At 36.2% G+C, this 27024-nt stretch overlaps 1 protein-coding gene across 2 annotated transcripts in view; it reads right to left on the bottom strand.

The window, feature by feature from the left end:
- Positions 1-26153, bottom strand: part of cfap57 (cilia and flagella associated protein 57) — a 34129-nt gene extending 7976 nt beyond the window's left edge. Inside the window, exons 1-18 of one of the 2 annotated variants that reach the window (XM_067454219.1) lie at positions 25907-26153; positions 24946-25256; positions 22960-23210; positions 20861-21041; positions 20620-20772; positions 19078-19217; positions 17882-18047; positions 16093-16206; positions 15683-15895; positions 13390-13563; positions 13134-13295; positions 12785-12940; positions 12486-12579; positions 9264-9454; positions 8291-8464; positions 8015-8173; positions 5306-5449; positions 4714-4830 (exon numbers count right to left, since the gene is read on the bottom strand). In XM_067454219.1, coding sequence (XP_067310320.1) covers positions 4714-4830; positions 5306-5449; positions 8015-8173; positions 8291-8464; positions 9264-9454; positions 12486-12579; positions 12785-12940; positions 13134-13295; positions 13390-13563; positions 15683-15895; positions 16093-16206; positions 17882-18047; positions 19078-19217; positions 20620-20772; positions 20861-21041; positions 22960-23210; positions 24946-25256; positions 25907-26063 — 3057 coding nt within the window. In that variant the 5' untranslated portion in view covers positions 26064-26153. Of the gene's footprint in view, positions 1-4713; positions 4831-5305; positions 5450-8014; positions 8174-8290; positions 8465-9263; positions 9455-12485; positions 12580-12784; positions 12941-13133; positions 13296-13389; positions 13564-15682; positions 15896-16092; positions 16207-17881; positions 18048-19077; positions 19218-20619; positions 20773-20860; positions 21042-22959; positions 23211-24044; positions 24288-24945; positions 25257-25906 lie in introns of those variants that run through there. The other variant, XM_067454220.1, reaches the window with a different exon arrangement.
- Positions 26154-27024: the final 871 nt, after the last annotated feature.

The following is a 27024-nucleotide window of genomic DNA, read 5'->3' as shown; positions in this document are numbered from 1 at the left end:
ATGTATTTGTAAAGCAGAGCAGGACCGAGTGTTGTGGGACTGAGCATGGCCGCTGGAGCGATTGTTATACACGGCTCGCAAGTACCGGGACTTTTATTATGACGGGACGGGACACAGTCGCCGGGTGACCGCACTTCCGCTTTTTCCGGTCATGATTATAAGGTAAAGCAGCTCTGTTTATCATATTAGATCCATTTAAGTGTGTTTAAAATGATGTTATGACGTTACTCTGTGTGTTCGCTCAGCGCTGCTGTGACATGTTCACACTGCTAAGAGAAAAGCGCTTCTGCAGAATAAAACTGAGGGTAATGCAGATATGACGCGATTGACAGGCGACTCGCTCAAATGCCGAAACGTCCAGGTCCTTGGTTAAAATAGCCATTTTCTCACAATTTACAAATAGTTGAAAACATTTGGGATATTGTAAGTACTCAACTGAACAAAATATATAACACTGGCCTAGTGGTTTTTGGATATTTACTGCAAAAATACTACAAAGTGCTCCTTTAACTAAACCTTTTATGTAGGATTTTCAAAGGCAGCTTCACAGAACCAAAAAATAAATAAAAAACATTTATTTGATGTATGTTTTTGTTATGTTTTGTTTCCCACTCCCCTGTGAGTGAATAATGAGCTTTCCCACACTGCAGCTTTGGTTGAGTCAGTGCAAGCAGGTGGATCTGGAGTTGGACCCACAGAAAATGAAGAAGTGAACACAGATTTTAGGAAAAAACGGAAGAGATGTGAGGTGTGCCCATCTTAGCATGACAGCAAAACCAGAACCGTGTGTGAAGTGCAAGAAATTAATATGCAGAAAGTACACTCTTGCTGTGTGCTCATCATGTCAGAAGTAAATTCTTGACTTTATGAAATGAGTTTACAAAACAGCCAACTTAGGAGAAGTGATTATTTTCATTATTTCAGTTATGATGTAAAAAAAAAAAAAAAAAAAAAGTAAAAAAATGTGTATGTCAGCATACTATTTATTTTCAATTCTTTTAGTTTTTAAAAAACATTTTCATTAAATCATATCTTCAGACATATACTTTTTGAAATATTTGACAAATATGATATTAAAAGTTTACAGATTGTATCTAAATCTTTGTTGTTTTTCAGTGTGAATTGAGAACTTAGGGTCAATTAGGGTCAATTTGACCTGCTCCATAAAGGGTGTACACAGAAATCGAACAGTGCACGAGGGTTAAGCAGAGGAACCTTCCGTACCATGCATGATTTCAAACCATGACGTCTTAGTGTATTGAAGTGTATTGTACCAACAGTAACCTTTGAAACAGTGGTCCCAGCTCTTTTCAGGTCATTGACCAGCTCCTCTCGTGTAGTTATGGGCTGATTTCTCACCTTTCTTAGGATCATCAGACCCCACAAGGTGAGTTCTTGCATGGAGCTCTAGTCCGAGGAAGATTGACAGTCATGCTTATTTTCTAATGATTGCTCCAACAGTGGACCTTTTTTCACCAAGCTGCTTGGCAAATTTCCCCTTAGCCCTTTCCAGCCTTGTGAAGGTGTACAATTTTGCCTCTAGTGTCTTTGGACAGCTCTTTGCTCTTGACCATGTTAGTAGTTGGATTCTTACTGATTGTATAGGGTGGACAGGTGTCTTTATGCTGCTAACAACCTCAAACAGCTACATCTAATTAAGGATAATGGAGTGGAGGTGGACATTTTAAAGGCAGACTAACAGGTATTTGAGGGTCAGAATTCTAGCTGACAGATGTTAGCAGAAATCTGTCTAGCAGACAGGTGTTCAAATACTTATTTGCAGCTGCATCATACAAATAAATAGTTAAAAAATCCTATATTGTGATTTCTGGATTTTTTTTTAGTTTATGTCTCTCACAGTGGACAGTGGACATGTACCTACGATGACAATTTCAGACCCCTCCATGACTTCCAAGTGGGATAACTTGCAAAATAGCAGGGTGTTCAAATACTTATTTTCCTCACTGTGTATGTGTACATGTATGTGTAAACTATAGCAAAAAATAATAATAAAAAGATCTACTCTCTCTTAGGGACGTCAGAACATTTAAATACTAATAGTTTAATGTTTCAAGGTAGACAGTTACAACGTGTAACGAAAAAGCGAAGTGAATAAGCAAATATTTTGTTTAGGGTGAGTCATTAATGACGTCAATTTTTTGGGTGAACTAACCCTTTAAGTAATCAAGTAAAATTAAAACGAAGTATTTTAAATTATTGATAATCCTTAATTATGTTCTTTATATATTATTGCATACTTACTTAAAATTCAAAGATCAACTTACTTTATAATTATTTTGTAATTTATGAATTAAATGAGGTTACACAGTAGGGCTGGGCGATATGACGAAATATATCGCCTGGACGATAGAAAATGTCTATCGTTTTATATAAGGCTCTATCCAGGGTTGCCAACTCTCACGCATCTGGCGTGATTCTCACGCTTGCAGGCTCTGTCTCACGCTCTCACCCCGCCCAACTCAATCTCACGCCAAATTGCCAAACCTGCTTTTGATATTAAACAAAGCTATAAGCTTTAATTTTTTTAAATGTGTTTGAATGAAATTCAAACAATAAATAGCGTTTTGGCGCTAATGTGGCATAATGTTAAAGCCAGAGGCGTTGAAAAGCGGAGTTGCATGCTCTCGTCTCCCTGCGGTGCGCGCTGGTCACGTGGCCCATGAGCGCTCAATACTTCTAGCTGTGCCAATGAATTTAAATGGCTCAAGCGGATACACAACAGTTTCACCATATAGATGTTTGCTGCAAGTTTTGGTAAACAGTACAGCATAGTGTTAGTGTTTATTGATTATTAAGTCAGCCATATTTACAGGATAGTTTTTTTATGGAGAGTGAATAACATTAATGTTATTCTTGTATTTAGCCCTCAGGTATTCCTTACTAATAGGCATAGACTGTAAAAAAATACACTAATAGGTCACACTCATACTCATTAAATGATATTTATTGAATATTTTGAGGAGATCTTTTGGTACTAAATACTATTTGTGCAACAATTATTGTCAATAAATGACCACTTAAAATATTTTTCTTCTAATATTTGTATTTCTTCTAAAATTTATATAACAATTAGTGTAGTAATTAATATTAAAATAGAGAATTCCAATTCAAAGAGGCAAATTAGAGTCATTTTGTGGCTAAAAAATATTAATGTTTATTTGTAATGCCATTAGGTGCCTTATGGCTCTTTAATAAATAAACATGTATCTAATCTAGTTGCTCAAAAATATATTGCAGTCTTTGCATTCTAATAAATATTTAGATATGATGATCAAACACTAGATTTCTTTAAATGTGAAATTTCAAAACTTAAATAACTTGCATCCTAATCTTTTTAATGAATAATGATACTTATATAAGCAGTCACAAGTGAATATTAAGGAATGGCACATATAATTTGACCCAAGAAATCTTTAAACTAGTGCCAAAACAAACATATTATTATGTACAGTATATATACTAGATATAAACTGATACTGAATCAAGATCAAAAGCATTACCCCCCCCCCCCCCCCCCCCCGGCCCCCCAAAAATCTCACTCCAACCTGAACTTAAAAGTTGGCAACCCTGTCTATCGCTTAAGCCACGATAAGGCGTTTATGGCAGAATTTTACGTCAAGATGCACCTCACGCCACGGCATGCCCATGCAATACATAAACGCGCTCCCTCTGTCTCTCTCTCGCTCTCTCACTCACACACACACACGCGCTGTAGCCTCCCTTCCACTCACGTCACTTTTTTAAAATCCCCCACAGCGCGAAACACGAGTCCCGCAAACGCGCCGCAGAGGAGCTTGTTTGTAATCAGAGGACAAATGGCTCCTTAGTTTCGAAATGGTTTGGGTACAAGGTGATCGCGTTGAAAATAAAGGCGTTTGTCAAGCCTTAGAAGCTCATTTGAATCATTGCCGCGGCTCATTTAAGAAAATGACAGCTCCGAAGAGACGCCGCTTTAGTTTGAGGTAGTGCTAACAATAATAAAGAAAGACGATCAACACCTTATGTGTTACCACTGAAATGAAGATGTAATATATTTCCAAATGTAAGCCCATCTCAAGCGAATTCACGCTTAATACTGTCGTCTGCTCTGGCTCCTCGTGTGTTTACTTTTTGCAAACCTTGTGAGCACGCAAACCCAAACGCTGTGACCTCGCGCCAAATGTTTTTATTGGTTTATTAAGTACAAACAGGCGAGTTATGAAAAATTGAGTGCGAGGGATATGTTCACTTCACACAAAAAGATTTTGGAATGAGACGGCCAACTTACTGTAGTAGCATTTAGTCCACTGTCTATAATAGCCTAATTTAGAGATCACTTTTTTATTTATTTTAACCGACAACTTTGATCGGTTAACGTTGATACGGTCAGCCATCGGTCAAACGTTCAGCGGTAAACATCCCTAGGCAGGTGTTAACTTTACTATCAGTCTTGCTTTAAAAAAAGGTTCTAAATAAAATAAAAATGTAGTCCATACTACCTTTATTTGTTTTGTATATCATTTCAAACTGCATTTCCACATTGCAATTTTGTATAGACTATTCATAAACTGAATTAATAGAAAGGTTGCTATATCGTTATGTATATCGTTATCGGGATATCAAATGAGCTATATCGGGATATGAAATTTTGGCCATATCGCCCAGCCCTATTACACAGTATGATAGTTCACAGTACAAACACACAGTACTAACCTTTTTCAATTCTTTGTGTATTTCTTTGTCTTTGGTTTTCAATTTTAAGTTCAGTTCATCAATTTTCAGTTCCAGTTGTGTGTTCATCTTATGGAAGTCCTTTAACTCTACCTCCATCTGAAACACACATATTTGATCATACTGTGTTTATAACGCTTACCTGTTTTTTGTAAAATGATGTAATCTGGGTACCATTTTATTAATCCACTTTGGACATTCTACTAACTATAAGTAACTTTGCAAGTAAACGTCAACTTTTTCTACTAACCCTAACCATCTACTAATAGTGATCCTTAGTTGACTTAGTTAAAATTAATGAGAGTTAATTGACATGTAGTTGCACAGTTACTTATAGTTAGTAGAATGTCCAGAAGTGGCCAACTGAAATAAAGTGTAACTATATTCTGTGACAGCCATTGATTATGAATGTATAGTTATAAATATATAAATGTAGTATACAATATGTTTTCAATATAAATAAATGTTAATCTTCAGGATTGACAATGCAGCAATAGTGCAGAAAATGATATGGCTCAGGCAAAAAAACACTGAATAAAACATGACAGGTTGAAGGGATGAGGCAGTAAAACACCTCCTGCATCTGCTCCTTCAGCTCTTTAATTAGATCATCTTTGGGTGCAATCTCCTCCTCCATTAATTCAGCCGTGTGGTTCATCACATCGATTGCTTTGTTAAGTGTGCTATTCTTCTTTTTCAGGTCATAGATGCTATTTTCCTGTTGAGACAAAGCAGATTTTCCTCTCACATACAGTTCCTTAGTAGCTGAAACTTAAAGGGGGGGTGAAATGCTGTTTCATGCATACTGAGCTTTTTACACTGTTAAAGACTTGGATTCCCATCCTAAACATAGACAAAGTTTCAAAAACTAATGTTGGATGTTTGATGGAGTATTTCTGTGTCAAAAATACTCCTTCCGGTTTCTCACAAGTTTCTGAGAGTTTTTTTCGAGTATGGGTCGGCTTGACGTTACTAGAGCGGAAGGTCCTTGTATGGGCCGTACGGGCTCTTCTCCCGGTAGGGTGCGCGGGTGACTAGAGCGAGAGAGGAAATACACGCCCATAAACACTCGCTCAGCTGCAGATCCACTCGTCCTTAAACACTTATGTCGTTATACTCGCGCCGCGCTCCACTTTATTCCTATGGATGACATCAAGCGACTTCAACGCTTCAGCACAGTATTCCGGGAAGGCAGCGCTGCATTTTAACCGATTTGAATGCAGAAATGACGGGAAGCTTCACAACATCGCTTCAGCCGCGTCGCAAAGTGGATCTCCACGGTCATCGCTGTCACAGGACTTCACCAATTCATACCAAAGAAGTGTGTTTTTGACGGAGCGGTCCCAGCGATAAAGGTTCGGTCCTGCTTTGGAAGCAGCCGGTGAGTAAAACTGCTTCAAATGTCTATGCTGTTGGCTATCGTCGTGTGAGTAAACATCAGTCAACGACACGATCGTGTGCTTCGTCATTCAAATGCGCTAACGTTACTCCATTGTTGTTCTATGTATAACGTTACACTAGTCGGACGTGCAAAACTGTTTTGCTTGCTACTGCTAAGGTTTAGTCGCATACAATAGTCCATAAACTGAATCATGTCCTCATAAACTGCGCGTAAACACACACAAATGTTGACAGGCCACTAAATACAGTACATACCACAGAGACAGATGTACTGCTGTTTCTCCTGTTCAATTTATTTCAGCCTCCGGATCTGATTCTGGATCATATCTGTATTAGCTGAATCTGATCGATAGCCATGGGTTTCTCCACGCTTGAGGACGTCACCGCTTTGCACGCTTGTCATTCTTTAGCTCCGCCCACACGATACAACTCCAGGCGCTCGTTTTTTTCCGGAAAGACTCGGTACAGCCCATATTTCTTTTATAAATAAAATAAAACTAAAGACTTTTTGGAGATATGAATGATGCAATACTACTCTATAGGTACTCAAGATTGACATGAGATTGACTGAAACTGAGTGTTCACCCCCCCTTTAAATATATTGACTGTGAGGTAACTAGACTCTGTCAGATGGCATGCAAACAATATTAAACTACTTGAAGCTCTTTGATTGATTTTCATAAAACATAATACATTCATTCATCAAACATGTTTACTTTAAGACCACGATATAGTTCATTTATAGCCTAACTTAAGCTTTTTACATATGCTGATTATATTTACAGGCATCATATTTCAATTAACAAAAGCAGAGTTCATTTTTGAAGATTATCTTGATAAACTAATCAAAGAATCAAACTTTTGTTGATCACAGAACTGATTTTCTGCAATAATTCAAATGCCAATGAGAACTTCCTATTGGCTTTTTTTGAGGAATCTAGGGTGATGATAACTTTACACAATTACATCATTCCTTCAGCACACTTCTTGTTAAACCTGAACGAGAATGATAGACATACAACTTGGAGTGGTTTGGACTATGACTTTGGAGGGTGCAAAATTCCCACTTTGTAATTCGTCTTTAACTGCTTATAAAGCCAAATGTTGTTAAAGGAACAGGAATAATTTGTTATTCCTAACCAGACAACTGTGAGTCACTTGATAACTACATGATTGCGTCTGAAAGCTCAACCAACACTGAAATCTCACTGGAACAAAGGGCTGCTCCTCTTGAATATTAAAGGAAGTGTATGTAAGATTGTGGCTGCAATCTGATACTGCAAAACGGGTACTGCAATCACTTTCAAATGACTGTAGAGCAGTGTATCCCCTCTCCCCCTCCCCCCTGACACAAGGTTGCCAGATAGGTTGCAGGATCCAGGAATGTTTGTAGCTGCAGTTAGAGCAGATCTGGCAACCCGGATGCCGTTGGCAACCCGGATGCAGCAAACACTACTGACTTTGTGATTGGTCGATAGGTGGAGGGTGGAGCTTCAGGCCAAAACACAACATGTCAACAACAACATCAGATGAGGACTGCAATAACAACTTTTAAATGACAATATCCTTGCCGGACTATTGTTGTCAGTGATTTGAAAGTATTTGAAATTAACATGATTTCTTAATATCTAGTGACATATCAGGGCCATTTTTTGATTAATTGAAATACATTTCTTACATACAGTTCCTTTAATCATCAAATATGGATGGAAGAGACTGATTGTAGACATATGATTTGTGATTATCTTGTCATTCAGGAGGATCAACTTCAGCATAGACAGAGAAGTTGCTTTTTACATTATGTAATGAAAAGAGCTATATCCTGTGAATAAAACTGATTTGACTTGCTTTTTCCATGTCATTATGAACATCATGTGCTCACCTTATCCTGTATATTTCCATCTTTTTTCTGAATGGTCTCCTTTAGCCCAGTGATGTCGTTCTCTAGTGATTTGATCACCGACTGCAGCTTCTGCAGTTCTTGCTTCAGCTTCTCGATCTCCAAGTTCCTGTTATCAATTTCCTTCTGCAGGCCATGAAACTATACAACACAACCCAACCTACATAAAATTCAGCTCACTGCATACAGTATGTCGTCTTTTATACAGTGTACAGTTGCATTGATGAACTCAAAACTCAAAGAATTATAGTCACTCACCGACTTTGTTGTAGTATCTAATTCCACTTTGAGCATAGCACTGGCCTTTTTTTCTTCCCTGAGATTTTGCTCGTATTTCATGCGGATTTCATGGATTTCGATATCTGCGTCCACCTCCTCTTGCTTTATGTATTCCTCAAATTCCCGAACCTGCTGCTGGGATTCAACCTGAAACTGCAAGGCAGAAAAGAAAATATATTATTTTGTTTGCAATTTTCCTCACACAACGTAATCATAGGACTTCACAAGACTCATATAACAACAATCACACATGTGGTTCATATGGCATTTTTTTGTTTTGTTTTGGAGGTTGACAGTCAAAGGCCCCGAACATTTTTATATAAAAAAAGAATGACCAGTAAATTATTAAACATACAGTAGTGGTCAAAAGTGATGTCTGGAGGGGAGATCCATAAACCATCAAAATATTTTATATATTTAAATATTTTAAAGTTGTTTTTGTGTGTATGTGGTGTTTTTCATATTCTTTAAGACAAACCATGAGCAAATTCATAAGTCAACACCATTGCTGATGTATTTTCTCCTTAAAACTGCAAAAACTGCAGTGAACCAAAGAACATGGTTTGAAATCACTGGTGTCACTGTTGTCACAAACTACCAACCAATCACGTCAACGTGAGGGCGAGCGTTAGCATATAATTTATTATAACCACTCTGAAGCAGGGGAGTTTTAAGAGAAGTCACGTTTTCCCGGTATATTTTTCTGTTGCTAAGAAACAGGACTGTGAATAATAAACTGAGAACATGGCAAACCTAAAAACATGAACAATAACCCAGTACTAGTGCTACACCAGATCACTTTTGCTTGAGAACAGAATGAGTATGCTGATCCACCAGCATGACAGCACTATAATATCTCTAACCAGCATAAACCATCCTGGACCAACATGGAATTCATGCTGGATTTTTCAGCAGAGAAAGTTGTCTTTACCTGTTTATTTTCACACTTTACCTGATTCAACTGCTTTGTCTTGTCCTTCAGCTTGGCCTCATAAGACTGCATCATCTCCTCCAGGGCTCGGGTCTTGCTCTCCTCCATGCTGTGCAGCTGCTGTTCACATTCCTTCTGAATGCTATGAAGCTTCAGTTGTAGCTCATGGTATTTCTCATATTCCAGCATGAGCTTCTGGTTATTGTTCGACTCTGTGAAGAGCAGCTTCAGTTAGCCTGGATTACTTTGAAAGGGGAACAGGCTGGTTCTGAAGATAGTAAACTGGTTTACAGTACAAGAAAAAAAAAATCATCATTATTTTAATTCAGGCTTGATTTAAGCTGTCATGAGCTTGTTGATAAAACATTACACATATGAATCTTGCAAAAAGTTTTAGACCTACTGAGCTCCACACATGACAAGAAGGAAAAAAAAATAGTAGGCTAAATCGTGCGCATGATTTATAAATCAAGGGAACAAATTAGTAAATCGTGTGGACAGTTTAGCAAGTCAAGGGAATGATGCAGTAAATCATCCACACGATTTAGCAAATTGAGGGAACGAAATAGGAAATTGTGCGCATGATTTATAAATCGAGGGAATGAATTAGAAAATTGCGTGCACAATGTGCAGGGCTCCGTATATACAAACAGAAATACTACAAAAAAACGTCTTTACAAAGCCTAGAAATTAATACACCAAACAATTAATAGAAGAGTAGAAGCCTAATTCATAGTCAGAAAATGAATACTCTTAAGAAAACATGTTCTGTAAGGAAGAACAAAGAATATGCTTTGATTATTCATTCACTTTCAGTTTGGACCCTTCAAGGACATTTTATTATTACTATTTCACATATTAGAATAACCGGGAAGTCATTCAAATTATGAAATAACACAAATGGGGTTAAAAATGTTCAACAAAAGAAAAGTGTCTTATATCAGCCTCAAAATGGTTTTAAATGATTTAAAATAAGACAAACCCCATTTTAAAATAATGCTGCCCTCACATGCTATTCAACATTTCCTACTTCCCACTTCTGAAGTCATGATTACCATCTCTCGCATTCAAGTGCTTTGTAGCTGGAAAGAACAGGAATCATGGAAGACACCAGGTTTATTCTTGCTTCTTATTGCTTAAAATACTTCTTATTTAAAAAAAATTGCCATGGTTTTGGGAAACCTATTGACTGTATATAAGTTAGGTCCAGCAGAACGTTGCTATTTGTACATAAAAAGAAAAAAAATGTATCCATTCATCAGGAAATAGAAATGTCATGCAAATTCATTGGTCATAAAAAGTGTAAAGCCAGAAATGCATTCAGTTCTTGAAATTCCTGGAATTTTGAATTGAATTGAATAAATGAATGAATGAATGAATGAATGAATGAATGAATGAATGAGGCATTTATATAGCGCTTTCATATGTATTACTGTACACCCAAAGCGCTTCACACTCATGTCAGGGGTCTCTCCTCAACCACCACCAGTGTGCAGCATCCACTTGGATGATGTGGATGAATTATTTATAATCAGGGCCTAAAACGTTTTGCTACAACTGCCGATGAATGATGACTTAAGAAAATGTATCAGCTATACATATTTTTTTTTACAAGCCATGATATATATTCACCTTCATTAAATCAGCACTAGGTAACTTTTCAACCTTCATAATATATTTTCAAGACTCTTGTGATGATACATCGACTTACAATAGGTTGAATGACACGTCTGCCATAGCTTGATGGGGTCTGTATCGTTTTTAATCGTACTTTTAAACTTGGGGTTTCGGGTAGTAAGTAACCCGAGAACAAAAAGAACTACAAAATTTGACTGCTTTACGGTATATACGTCACTTCCACCAACACCCACACTTCCTTACATTCGGACGTGCGAGCCCAACTTTGTTCGTCGGATAATATAGTCATGTCCGAAGCAGCACAGACAAATAAGAAAGAAAAGGTTTTGTTGGAGGAAAGCAATAAGAGGAAACGAAAAAGTGATGGGATTAAAGGCAGGACGAGGATCAAAATGTGACCAGCGTTTTCTCGTCGGCGTGAGCTGAAGGAGGCGTGCCCGATCGATGCTGTCATGCTTGTTACGGTGATTACCTACCACTCAAAAATTGAACTGAAGTATCATATAGATTCTGTAAAACTGTAACCAATAGACTACTATAATGACGCTGGCTTGTAAACGTGAGCATCGTGATTATTTGGCGTTTGAAAAAAATAAAACCCATGAAATTATATTCATATGACATGCTGAAACATGCCACTGACTGTACCTGGAATGAAGACATTTCACACGCGACGCCAGAAGAACACCCGCATGTGAACTCCTCCTGCAGTGTTCAGGGGAACTGTTAGTGCTGCACCAACCCGCGGGGCCGCTTTTATGAAGTTATTTGGCCCGCCCCGCACCACTGTATATATTTTTACAACCCGCCCCGCACCCCCGACCATTAAATAGACATAGGGGGTCCGTGACATTATGAGACGACCCGCGCATCACTAGTTCAGGGTTATCAGGGTTGTCATGTCAACAAATGCACGCGTGATGGCATCCCCTGTTGTAGGATGACAGAGCTTACGACAGTAGTTGAGGACATTATTTTTTCCCAACTGTAGGGGGACCCCGAGAGCAAAAGTTGCCAAGTGCTGTTTTAAAGTTATAAAAGTTATTCAATAAAGAGCAATGACTGATTGTTCTTTGTCTTTTGTTGTTTGATTAACATTAAAAACACAGCAGCAGGAATATTAGGCTGCTGTCGCTTTAAGAGCTAATGCACCGATTCGATATACTCTTACGCATGCATTTTATTTCTCTACTGTTTACATTCATTTAAGAAATAACTGACTGTTTACAACTATATTTGCCAAGACAGGCCTTTTTACATAATTATGTTTGAATATGTTGCGCTTCAGATGTTTGCCACAGAAAAGAATAGAGTTTATTGATTTCTCTTTCACATCTTCTTGAGCTTGAATATTTAAAATATTTAAAACTTTGTTGATGCTGCAACATGGTCGAGTGTTACTTTTAGGCACTGTTTATAATTCTTTTATTTCAATAAATTACTACAGTAGTTTCTGTAAATAAAAAAGTTTGAAAACAAGAAATTACAGCATAAATATCTTAACCTATATGGGGGGCCTTCGAATATTGCCTCGGACAATGTTGATATCCTCTGCTGTAACTTATCATCAAGATTGTAAAGATGAATGAAATATGTTTTATTTACCTATGTCCTGCAGCTCTTTATCATGTTTTTCTAAGATTTCTGACAGAGCTTTAACATGGGCTGCTTGCTGTTTCTCTTTTTCTGTTTGCAGGACCTGTAATGGAAAATTAACTTCATAAGTTTAAAGGGATAGTTCACCCTTGTCGTCATTTACTCACCCTTGTGTTGTTCCAAACCTGTGAGAGTTTGGAACGACTTGAGGGCGAGTAAGTAATGACAGAATTTCACATTTGGGGTCCCTTTAATATGCCATTTGTGTTATGAAGTAAAAATAGAATATTGTGTCTCCTGACATTCACCTTTTTCTCAGCATTTAGTGAACTGATCTGTTGGTGGCATTTTTCAATGAGTTCATTGATCTTTTCCTTGTAGGTCATGTCCTTGAGGCTGAGCTGATGTTTGATATCCTCCTGGAGCTCATCCACTGTTCTGTTCAGATCCAAAATCATTTTATTCTGCAAGATTGTTCAGATAAGAAGAGGTTTAAAGCAGGACAGTTTATTGGTCATTTTGCTATTTAGTTTCATCATATAAATGACATTTCCTAACATTTCTCTTAAATGCCCTTTTTATAAAACATTGAGATGGTTCAAGAACACAATTACTGATTTGAAGACCAACACAAGGGAAAATATTTCCTCAGATAACCTTTTCTTCAAGGTCTGATTTGGTGACGAGGATCTCTTCAGCATATGTTAATTCTTTCTCTCTTTTCAACCCTTGTCCTTCTTTGTCAATGATTTTCCATATAAAAAGACAACCGTCTTCTGAGACTGTTAGGAGGAACTGGTCATCAAAAGTGATAACCATCTAAAGGCAGAAATCAAAATCATTAATGAAAAACATGCTTGACTTCTGACTAAGAATTCAAAGGAAACTTAATTTCAATTTTAGCAGTGCAAACCTTAGTGACAGGGCCAGCATGGGCCTGGTACTCTAGCCAGGCATTCTGAATGGGTAGAGGATATTTAATGGCCCTCACAGCCCCTGTAGAGGTTCCAATGAAGAGCCCTCGTCCTGAACGAGACATAGCAACAGTGGTGTAAACCACATCACCTGAAGCCACTTCCCTAACGATCTGCAGCAAAAATATAAACACACAGTATTTTATTGAGGGATCATTGATGGTTTTCGTTTTATCCAAAAAATGCTGCACAACAATTGTTCCAAAGAAATGCGACAATCATTTTATTCCACTGATGTCAAACCTGGTGCAAAACGCTGTGAGGTGCTATATTTATTAAAGGTGGGGTAAGTGTTATTTCAAAACCGTTTTATAAAAAGGACTCGGGGCAGAGTGGAAAAACAAACTAGCCAATCAGCAGGTAAGGGGCGTATCTATGGTGAGACGAGAGGCTCAGTGCACGTCATTATTAAAAACACACGAGTCACACAGGACGGACATTAGCCAAGAAAGAACTAATATATGCTGGCTTTTGCTTGAATATGCTCGTGTGTCATGTTTGATTGTTTGGCCATTTGCGATCGTATTGTCGCTCACTTCAACGATGATAAAGACCCGTTCATTTCCACACCGTATGGAGCATCTAAATCCCCTCAGTGCTTCAAGGTTTCAAGCGTCAGCTCACAAAATGTGTCCGACAGCGACAGGTAAGATACTATACTCCAAATATATGTTTGTTTCAAGCTTTCGAGCGAGGGAAACATGCCGATGCAAATCTGTGCGTATGGATTGTGCAAATCTGATGCCTATCCTAAAAGTTTGGACAGATGGTGTATTTTTTAAGGTAAGAAATACCAGCCTTGAATCAAGCAGTGTGTGTGAGACCCCATTCACAACGTTAAATGTCGTCAGGATTAACAAAAACACCTACGTTTGCTTCAACAAACTGAAAATACATGAGGTTTTTGACTGATGCAAGTTATTACATATGATGCAGTATATAGACTATGAAAAGAACTGTCTTAGCTTTATTTATTAGTTTTGTATTGTAGTTTTGTTTAGACAAAATGTGTGCAAATTAAGACCTTCATCATAAGGATTGTTGCAGTGGCTGTGTTTATAATATTAATAAAACCCATCATGTTTGAGAGAGTGGCTTTCTGTTATAAGGTTTCAGTAAATGTGTGGTTTTTGATGAATGGCTCAGGTCAGAATCTCAGGCTAGTGCCAGGTCCAAGGAGTATAGACACACGACATGTGAGCAGTAGCCCGGCGCGCTAAATATAATGTTAAGCCGGAGAATCATTGCAAAGTTTTCAGGCTAATGTCTTGTGTTTATTCCACAAGATTTATTGATAAGTTGTTTGATTTATAATTATTCGATTATTTTCTCATTTTACTTACCCTGTTGTGCATGAACATACATATGAGGCAGCTGCTGATTGCGCTGAACTGAAGGCAGTAGCTTAGACATGATTAGTGTCAGTACCTTCTGTCGTCAGCACCAGACAGACAACCTGGAAGTACCTTTTCTCTCTTATTTAGGAGTGTTTAGGATATGGAGTCTATGAGATGAGGTGGGCAGAGTTGAAGAAACAAGAGTGATCACCTCTCTCAGGTTCATTTTTTGGTGGAGAACGCGTGGGCAATAATTCTTAGGTGACTGGCAAATCAGCAAACAAGGTAGGAAGATTTTATTAAATTGGTTAGGGCTGTCTGAATGAAAGAGATTGGAAAAAGAGAGCGGGTGAGCTTCACTCATATGATAATGATGAGGATTAAATTTTAATAGTATAAGAAGTCGCTGATAGCGTCATTACGGTTAACGGTAGCAGATAGTGCAATCGAAGTGTGCTCAAGCAGGAGCCCCGATGGGCATTGGTGTAGCACCACCCCTACAGGAGTACGTCCCTGGATAGAAAGTCCAATAAGTACTGCAAACCTGCTCCATCTCTTCCATCTCAGATAAGGGTACCCCGATTTTAGAGAATCAGGCAGTTAGGGAAGTTATTAGTTAAACAAAATAAAAATATATACAGGGTTGTTTGCCAGGAATGCATTTGGATGCATTGGTGACCCAAATTGGCATGGACCAGTATATGTGACTTTTTTTATAGTACACTTTCCAGTTTCATCACGCAGAAGCCAAAGCTGTGTTGTTCAAAGACTGCCACCTCCTCTTGCTGTTATAGTTTGGATTTAAATAACTGCATTATGGTAAATCTACATCTGAATCAACGTCTGTAAAACAGTAAATAAAAGGGTTTTTTTGAGACTGCATTCATGTACCCACCTGACAGTCTTGTATTTCCTTCAGAGTGCAGTCTGTCCCGACAGCAAAGAATGTCTTTGCGTCAGGGGAGAGGGTGACCCCTGTGTAGCTGCAGGTCTTGAGCACACTGTCGGACTCTCGGGTACCGCTGAGAGTATTCCATTCATACACGGCCCCGTCCATTCCACATGACACGAGACAACTGTCATCTGCACTGAACGCCACGGCTCGCACCTAAGGCACAAAAATATAGACTGTAACACTGTTTAAAGAGCAAAGTTTTAGTGAGCTGTGGATTTCCTCCTTCAAAATATCCTATTCCATAAAAGGAAGAAATACACATATTTTTTTAGAAAATATGAGGGTTAGTAACTGATGACAGAATTTTCAGTTTTAGATGAACTATTACTTTTAAATTTCAGAAAACATACTTTTTCATTGTGTCCCTTCAGATTCAGAACCTCCTCAAATGTGGTAGTGGAGTAGATGTTAATCACATTTCCATTGACAGCAGCAAACAAGTGGCCCCCATGGCTGAACACACACTGGGAACCAATGTATGGGAAATTAGCCACCACAGTCAATAAACAAGGTGTATGTGAAGAATGAGACTTTCTAAGAGCAAACTTACTTTCTACACTGTAAAAAAAAAGAGAGTAATTTTACAGGTAATGGTCTGTATTTTTTTTACAGGATTTTCCTGTTTTTTCATTATACAGTGAAATACCTGTTGTTTTACAGATATTTGCTGTAATTTAATTTTTTACTATTACATTTACAGGAATTGCTTGTATTTTGGTATTACATGAAATTTCCGGGGTTTTTTAAGAGGAAATTTCTGTATTTTTACATAAGTTTGATTATGTAATTTTGTATTTTTACAGATTTTTTTCTGTAAAAATAGGAAAAGGGAAATTAATGTAGAAATCAGCAGTCATTCAACATTTTTAATGTTTATAATGTTTGTAATGTTTAAGAAGATAATGTGCTTGTTAAAGCGAGTATCTGTTAGCCTAGAAATCTAGACGCACCCTAGCGGCAGCAAATTTAATCTGCCTGCAAGTGTCGTCTAGGAACTCTCAATACCCTTCTGAGCTGTATTCCCCTAACTCTTGCCGGACCAATCACATCGTGTATGTAGTTATAAAATAATAACTACAATGTTACAGTATAAAAATATAAAGATAATTGTCTTTTAATGTAGAAATTTTTGCATATTTTAAATGATATACTAAGCTTGTATTTCCTATAACTGAAGTAACTTGACATCTGTTATGTGCAGACTTTAAAGTGAGAGTTCCCCAAAATAATATTATTGTTTACTCGCACTCATGTTGTTCCAAACATGTATGAATTTCTTCTGTTGAACACAAAAGAAGATCTTTTGAAGAATGTTTGTAACCAAACAACTGATGGATCCCAATGACTTTTTTATTTTTTATTTTTTATAATATTTATTTTTTCTCCATACTACCGAAGTCAATGGGGTCCATCAACTGGGGTCCATTCTCACTGTAAAGACTGCTTATGGAAAAATTGGTTAGTTTTAACCAAATTAAACAATGGAGAAAACGATGCTAAGTGCTTTAAGTGTTAAAAGTTGAACACAGGATGTACAGTATTTGCAGATAACAAATAAAACAAAACAAAAAGGATTACTGGTTTTGTTTGTTTTATTAAAAAAAATCATAGTCATTTTTGCAGTTTAACAGTATAAAAAGTTTAAGTACTGTTGTATGTGTACATATACCGGTATATACACACACACACACATATATATATATATATATATATATATATATATATATATATATATATATATATATATATATACCAATACACACACATACATGTAATTATCTGTACTTAAACTTTTTTTATCATTCTTTAAAGATAATTAGATAATTTGTCTGTGTTTTAGAGGTGTATGACTGTATTTTAACAATTAAAGTATGTTAAAAGTAAAAGATTTCATTGTATTATAAGGAGATTTGTGTGTAGAATAACAGTAATAAACTGTAATTATAGGATAAGAAATTACTTTTTTTTTATAGTTTAGCTATGTTTTTTTCCTGACAGTATTTTTCTGTTTTTTTTACTAGACTTTTTCTGGCGCCCCTGCTGCCAGAAAATTACCGTTTTTTATTTATTTATTATTTTTACAGTGTATACATGAATGGATAAATAATAGCAAATTTAAATGGATTTGCAGAGACGAACCTCCCGGCAACTGCGCACAGTGAACTCCTTCAAAGTCCTGATGTCATCGATGAGCAGAGTCATGAAACGAAGTTTGTCTGAGAATCCCACCAGGATGTACAGTCCAGTGGGGTGGAGAGCTATGCTGTAGGCTTCCTCCTGGAACTCCTTATAAATCTCTAATTCACTGAACAACACACACTCAGTCTATTGGATATATCCAACAGTATCTTTTTGAGGCTGTCAAAGTCAACTTAAAATATTAATTAAATATATTAAGTAATAATGATATTTTTTAGATTTAAAAAATAAATAAATGCTGCTCTATTGAACTTTCTATTAGTCTAGGACCACCACATCTGAAAACCTATATATATATATATATATATATATATATATATATATATATATATATATATATATATATATATATATATATATATATGCAACAATGTAAAAATCTTTAGTGTTTTGATCAATTAGATGAATCCTTACTGAATGAAGAATTTATTTATTTTTAAAAGAAAGAAAATGTACACAAAACATTGTAGTGTGTATTTATTTTATTCATAGCTTTTAATTTTATCAATATAAATATTTATAAATATTTTTTCCTATATAACTCTATTATATTTTTTACTATAAATATGTTTTACTATATTTTATATATCTATATAACTGTATGTTTTATAATATAAGTAAAAACTAGTACATAAAAACTGATCTGTTATTAGAAATCTAATATTTTAATGATTTGTTAGAGACAATATCTTATATAATAATTCATTTATTTATAAATAATGTTGTCTTTTAATACAATATCTTTATTATATATTTTCAAAAAATATATATCTTATAGAATTTAAAGAAATGTACAGCTGATTTTATATTTTAGTAAGGGGGTCCCCACAAGGGTGCATCTTACTTAATTGCATGATTAAAAGATTTAGTCCGCAAAGTTTATGGAAATGTTATAATACATTTATAGATGTGGTTATTTTCACAAAGTGATCATTATCAATAATCATATTTTAATATGATAAATATGATAAAACTATGTTAAATTGCTTTTAAAGACTTACAAGTGTATAAAGAGCCAAAATGAAAACTCTGTCTCTTTAAACAAAACTATGAGACATAATGCTTTTAAAGTTCACTGAGAGAGCTAATAAAGCAAAAGGACACAACACCTTGTCTCTTTAACAAAGCAAACATACTTGGTCTCAAAGTTCCAGATGCGCACTGAACGGTCCAGGGAACAGGTGGCAATAAGCGGTTTACGGATGCAGGTGGACAAACCGGTGATGATGCTGGAATGGAACGATTGAGACAGGTACTCAAAATGAGCATGATCACCCTGATGAAACAATGGGAAAAAGAGCTGAATTAGTCATGACTAGTATAATGAATAAATACAGAACTGTAAAACATCCCTCTGTTACACTTTATTTTAAGGTGTCATTGTTACACTGTAATTATATTTTAAGTACTGAGTAATATTAATTAACTGCATGTAATTACGGGTTAGGGTAGGATTTGGGTTTGGTTGAGGGTTGCATGTAATCAGGCATAATTGCTATGGTAAGTACATTTAACATATGTAATAAGGACACTGTGAAAAATAAAGTGTTACTCATCTCTTTTAATACACTTAGATCTGCTGCTATTATGGAATAATGTGAGATTTTGGTTTAGCTTCTCTCAATAGCTCTCACAGTTATAAGAAGTGCAGAAACTGATTGTTTGCTCATTTTAGTAGTGATGTTTTGTTAAACACAAAATTACAGTAACGATGGGTAAGGCAGACCAGGGTATTATTGTGAACTAAAACTATTTAAAACATGTTTGTTAATTAAAATATATTAAAATATGAAATAAAATATAAATATTAGATGCAAAACAGATATTTACTTTTCAAAACTAAATTAATTTAATTTAAAGCACTAAAACCCGACCTAAAACTGGAATAAAATTAATTAAACTTAAGTAATATTTTTAAAAAAAAAAAGATAAAATCACACAAAAAATAAAATAACATGTAAATATGACTAGGACATAGCAGAAGCATTTGGAACTGCGAGAGGTGTTACACTTTCTCCATAAGCTGAATTTGGAAGACTTGAGGGTGAGTAAAGTAATTTTAATTTTTAAGAAAAAATTAAATCCCTTTAAGAAAGTGTAAAGAGTACTGAATGGTTTAAAATTACTTGAACATTTACATCAGAAAGACTCGCAAGAATGATGTGCAAATGATAAACTTTTGTGGCGACTTTCCTGCTGAATCACTCACTCTCTGTGTGAAGTTATGTCTCACAGAAAGTTTTCAAATTACTAATTTGATTCAGTAATCAGTGTGTATTCAACCTACATGTAATAGTGCATACATTTCTACATTATAAGCATGAAACCAGCAGGAATGAGTAAATGATGTAGCCTGGTTAAAACCATTCTCGGTAGTAACTGAGTTATGGTCTGGCAAAGCTTCATAGACAAATAATTTCCAAAGGGGCGCCCCAACGGACGATGACGTATGTGTAAAGCCCGCCCCAACGCTTCTGATTGGTGCCGCAATTTCGCGGATTAGAAATGGGTTTGAATGGGCTCTTTGCCGGACTACTTGCAGAGCAAATCTAAATTTGCTGGAAGTTGTCTGGGTTTTCCCAGGCTATAAATGATGCGCAATACTTGCAATCCCACGCTGATAAAACAGTATTGATAGTATATAAATAATATTAAAATAACAGTGAGACAAACGTCACCTTTTCTAACTCAACTATGGAGAGATGGATGCTGTAGATCTGCCCGTGGTCTGTACAGGCGGCCAGGGTCTCTTCTGATGGACTGATGCACAGAGTGCTGATTTCCTGCTGCTCTGCAGAACTGTCATAATTACTGAACGCCTCTGGAGGAATCTGAGACGACAACACGGGTCAACCATACTTTCTGATGCTAAAACCGACACACTATCATGGACATTTGGATGAGAAAATATCAAGGCACCTTTATGTCTTTGATCTTCTTGTACTGGTCCTCCTCCTCTATTTTCTCAAACAAACACACAGTTCCAGGACCAGCGGAGCAAACAAATCCACTAGAATAACCTACAATAGCCGTCACCCGCGGCAGGGCGGAGGACGGCTCATTTGAGTCCTGCTCATTTGAGTCCTGCTTTTCTGACTGACTGCAAGATGAAGTCAAGAATAGACAACATACAAAAAGTAATCCACATTTATTGTTACAGTTATTGGTATTATTATTTATGTTACAGCCTTATTCTAAAATTGATTAAGTTGATAATTTTTCTAAAAACTCCACAAACAATAACCCATAATGACAACGTAAAAGAAGTTTGTTTGAAGTCTTTGCAAATGTATTAAAAATAAAATAAAAATCACATGTACACAAGTATTCACAGCCATTGCCATGACACTCAAAATGGAGCTCAGATTCAATCCTGTTTTCACTAATCTTTCTACTGATCTTTCTACAACTTGATTGGAGTCCACCTGTGGGACATTCAGTTGGTTGGGCGTGGTTTGGAAAGGCACACACCTGTCTATATAAGGTTACACAGTTAACAATGGATGTCAGAGCACAAACCAAGCTATGGAGTCCAAGGAATTGACTGTAGACCTCTGAGACTGGATTGTATCGAGGCACAGATCTGGGAAAAGAAACATTTCTGCAGCATTGAAGGTCCCAGTAAGCTCAGTGGCCTGCATCATTCGTTAATGGAAGAAGTTTGAAACCACCAGGACTCTTCCTAGAACTGAGTGACTGGGGGAGAAGGGCCTTGGTCAGGGAGCTGCCCAAGAACCTGATGGTCACTCTCACAAAGCTCCAGCTTTTCTCTGTGAAGAGAGGAAAACCTTCCAGAAGAACAAACATCTCTGAAGCACTGCACCAATCCTGGCCAGGTCTGTGTGGTAGTGTGGCCAGACGGAAGACACTCCTCAGTAAAAGGTATCACAACATCACAGTTGCCTAGTGTTTGCCAAAAGGCACCTGAAAGACTCCCAGGCCACAAGAATCTTTGGTTTGAATGGTAAACATCATATCTGAAGGAAACCAGGCACCACTCATCACCTGGCTAACACCATCTCTAAATTGAACCACGGTGGTGGCAGCATCATGCTGTGGGGATGTTTTTCAGCGCCAGGAACTGGAAGACTAATCAGGATTTACCGAAAGATGAATGCAGCAATGTAGAGAGACATCCCTGATGAAAACCTCCTCCAGAGCACTCTAGACCTCAGACTGGGGTGAAGGTTCATCTTCCCAACAGGACAACGACCCTCAGTACACAGTTAAGATAACAAAGGAGTGGCTAAAGGACAATTTTGTGAATGTCCTTAAGTGGCCTAGCTAGAGCCCAGACTTGAACCCGATTGAACATCTCTGAGGAGATCTGAAGTTGACTGTGCACCAACGCTCCCTATCCAACCTGATGGAGCTTGAGAGGACCTGGAAAGAAGAATGCAAGAAACTGCCCAAAAATAGGTTTCCCAAGTTTGTAGTATCATACTCGAAAAGACTTGAGGCTGTAATTGGTGCCAAAGGTAGTTCAACAAAGTACTGTGCAAAGGCTTTGAATACTTATGTACATGTGATTTTTTTTATTTATAATAATACATTTGATGCATTTTGGAATAAGGCTGTAACATGAGAATGTGGAAAAAATGAAGTGCTTTGGATACTTTCCAAATGCACTATGGAAGATGCACATTTTATTTGCATACACGTTTACTTTTTTTGATTAAAATGTATTTATTTTTCATGCTGCAGTTGTAAATGACAGTATAGTGAAAAGTGGACAATTTTTAAATAGTTAAAATACTTTTAAAATATCTGGAAAAAATAGGTGTTTTTTTTGTATTTTTATATTTATTTTAGTGTAATATTTTGGGTTAAAAATCACCCTGAATGTGTTATCAGGTTTAAGAAAACATGAACTAAATGATAGATTTTTCCTGTAATTGTTGCTGGTAATTGTTAGCATACAAATTAGATAAACGATCAAGGGTGTAAAAGAACAGAAGTGCCCTAGTACGTCTCCCTTTATGACACTGCTGATGTAATCGGAAGTTCATTCCACTCACCTATTAAGCTTCTGCACAGACGCCACATTCATCTCCCAGCGTAGGCGACTTGATTCAAACATCATCAGCTGACCTGTCTCTGTTCCGGCAATCACCTTCTCCGTGGATATCCAGGTGTGGCATAGGAAGTTCTGGACATCTGCTTTAAATGTGCTGGACTGTTTCAGGGTTTCTCCAGCATAGCGGAAGATCTTGAACACCCTGTTGCCACACACACAGATCTGTGTGTTGTCCTGAGGGTTGAAGCTGACCTGTGAATGGGAATGGATAGATTGTGTTAGGACAGCTTGATCATTGCAGTAATTCTGACCTGCCATCAAAATGACTTTTAATGATCAAATTACAGTTGAATAATTCTGCATTACGGTAATGAGAATATGAAGAATAGTATCTATTTTCTGCATATACTAGAAAAGGGTGGTGTGCTTAAACATTACAATTTGTTATATTTCGATGTACAATCCAGTATACACACAGTACAGCAATATGCATTCATTACATCAAAATTTTGATTTAATATCAATGTTATTTTCATACTTTTTTAAACACTACTATAGCTTTTATTAATATGTTAAATGCGCTGTTTTTTTCCATTTTTTATTTTCAGTTTAGTCTATGTTTAAGTAATTTTGTTATGGGCTTAAAAAAATACTATTTATTTTTAATTTCAGTTTTAGTTTATTTATTTATTTCCAGTTAGTAATTTTATTGCTTCAACTTAGCATTTCACAACTATAAATAATCTAATATTTATAGTATTATATTATATATTTAGTAAGGGATAATGTACACCCAGCCGGTTGTTATCTCAGAATAAACCCCGACACTCTGAAGGGGTTTATTCTGCGATAACAACCGGCTGGGTGTACATTATCCCGCTTATCACACGGCTACTAGTCTCAAATAAATTAGACACAAAATATTGTCTTGAGATTAAATATTTTATTAGCTCTTACGCAAAGCTTCCGCGAAGAAAAACAGTTCCAACCTGCTTTAAGCCTTAATCTATTGCTGCTGAATGTTGAAAATGAATGCTGAAAGGGTTAGTTCACCCAAAAATGAAACCAAGCCTATGATTTACTCACCCTCAAGTCATTATAGGTGTAACGTATATGATATTCTTCTTTCAGACAAATACAATCGGAGTTATATTTTAAAAGTCCAGGCTAACGTTAATCCAAGCTGTTTTTGAAGTCCATAAAAAATGCAGCTGTTCGCCAAATAACGTGCTCCACACAGCTCCGATGGGTTAATAGGGCCTTCTGATTCGAATCGATGTCTTTGTGTAAGAAAAATATCTATATTTAAAACTTTATAAAGGAACCCCGCCTTGAAGTCTTCCATTGTAGCCATGACTGTTTAAGTATTTAACAGCCACAAGATGGCGCCAGCGTTAAGCATAGAAGTAGTACCGGTCAAGATAACTCGTATTACCCGTATGAGCGGTTGTTATCTGGAAATAACATACCGCTTGAATGCGCGATTGACCAATCAGAATTAAATATTTCACAGAGCCGTGTAATAATAATATATAATATGTATAATATTATATCCAATACTTATATGATTTATAATATGTAGGCTATATTATTTGAGTTTTGAAAAAAAAAAGGTTTTAATTTTTTTATGTAATGCCGATAACTATTCTATAGTATACTATAGTAGTTATAGTATTAATACAATTATATATTAATTATATTATATTCAAATTATATGTTTACATTACAGTATATTATTACAAATGAAAAAATTATGAATTACACAAACAAATGCTCTTTAAAGTAGAATGCCAAGCATTACGGTACGGTAATGAGAATTTTAGTTGTTTGGTACTTGGAATGAGGGTTAAATTCTTAAATCAGACTCAAAAAATCTTAACAGTCCTAAAAATTATCTTCATCTTCTTAATGGATAAAGAATGCTTCTCATTTGATTCTGAGGTGAAATATGATCAATTGAAGTCACCTGTCTGTCAGTTGTGTTTACCTGGTTTATGGGGCCAACGTTGCTCGTCTTTACAGTGGCCATCAGCTTATTCTTTTCCCACATCCAGAGGAAGAGTGTCCAGTTTGGCCCTCCTGCCTGACCGATCAGATACTTTGAGTCGGGAGAAAAGGCCACGCAGACAAACTCATGCACTGTGATCTCTCCTCCAGTCAACACCTTCCTCTTCCTGTTCTGCTCGTGCTGTAGATCAAACACAGTGATGGTGGCTTTCTCTCCACATTCCGACACAGCCAGATAACGCCTGTTTGTGCTGATGGCCAAAGCCTTCATGCCCTGACTTCTCTCTGTACCTGTGCCGACATAGACATAGAGTTAAAGACAGGGGTCTGATGGTTCATTCACACAAAACATGTCCAGGTAAAATGTAATACTAAAATAAAAATGTTACAATCATTATTTTCATGACAGTTGAACAGAGAAAAAACACTGTATGCTATAACACAATTTAATATATCTTGTATTATAATCATTTTAAATTAAAACAGACCATAATGTATACATTAATATTAATATTTAACAATAAACAATGATATTTAACACATTTAACATATTTCATTTAATTGTTTAACATTATAGTAAAATAGATCTTATTTCTTTATGTTGATGTTTTTTATTGTAGTTTTATTTATTTAAAGTTAATCATTTTAGTGCAACCTAGCATTTCTAATTTTAATTTAGTTTAATTTTGTCATCTAATATTTATATGATTTACAATATCTATTTTTTCAGCTTAAAAAGAGGGTTTTATTATTTATAGTTAACGTTAATGCCAATAACCCTGTTTCTCAAATACATCTTCATTTTAAAATAATATAATATTTAATAATATCTTGATGAACAACCAATAGGTGTCTCAACCCCATCAAGAACATAACGTTATTTGTGTTTACAAGATGTGTATAATAAACTTTTGGAGTAACGTTAAGTCAACTTTAATTACCTGGAATAAACTTCTGGCATTTCTGATTAATGTTATAGCGCACACAGTTGTTTCCGCACGGAAATATGATGGTTTGCTCATCAAAATACAACAAATTATTCCTCACTCCTGTCCGCAATCCGAAAATATAATGAGACTGTGCCACTACTGTAGCCATTTGACAAAATTATTAGCTAACCGTTTGTAATAAAAGAAAGATTAAAGCGCGTTGTCTAGTTTGTTTTCTGTGCATTAGTTTGACGCTGCAGTGTTGGTTAGTTACGTTACTATGGTAACATCAAGTTCACAAACTGGGGCCGGTTGCAAAAAAACCACTAGGGTGTTCCAATCACCTCCCTGGTTCAGTAGTCACAATAGCACTTTGGGGTTGTTTTTAACTATGAAAAGGGCTTTACAAATAAAATGTATTATTATTATTATTACTGAACTAGGGAGCCGATTGAGAAGCACCCCTAGTCTTAAAAGTAAGTATATATATATATATATATATATATATATATATATATATATATATATATATATATATATATATTAACCAATCTGCAGAAGGAATGAGCTTGCAATGTTTTAAGATGATCAAAACGCAGCTGCAATTCTCCATTAAGACCACGTAATGGCGCCCATACGAAGCAGGGCAGTAAAGCAGCAGGCTGCAGGACACGATCACCCAAACAAAATGTTATCAAAATAATTTTAGTTTATTAGAGCATTAAGCCAATTAAATGGCCAGACATTGACATCATCAGAGCTTTAAAATACTTACACAATTACAGCTCACTTAGAGAAAACAGAAGAAAAAAACAACAGTTGTTTTGAATTTTACACAATAATTAAGTGAAATCATTTGCAAAATATGTTGTTGATGTGTTTTTATAATTTCTAATTGAGAAATTTAGAAGAAATTAATTTTTTAGATTTAAAAAATAAATAAATGCTGCTCTTTTGAACTTTCTATTAGTCTAGGACCACCACATCTGAAAACACACACACACACACACACACACACACACACACACACACACACACACACACACACACACACACACACACACACACACACACACACACACACACACACACACACACACACACACACACACACACACACACACATATAT

This window comes from Pseudorasbora parva, chromosome 9 (genome assembly GCF_024679245.1).
Source record: "Pseudorasbora parva isolate DD20220531a chromosome 9, ASM2467924v1, whole genome shotgun sequence".
In the NCBI taxonomy this organism is placed as follows: domain Eukaryota; kingdom Metazoa; phylum Chordata; class Actinopteri; order Cypriniformes; family Gobionidae; genus Pseudorasbora; species Pseudorasbora parva.
Note: the sequence above shows the minus strand (reverse complement) of the source record. Positions and strands in the feature narration are given on the sequence as shown.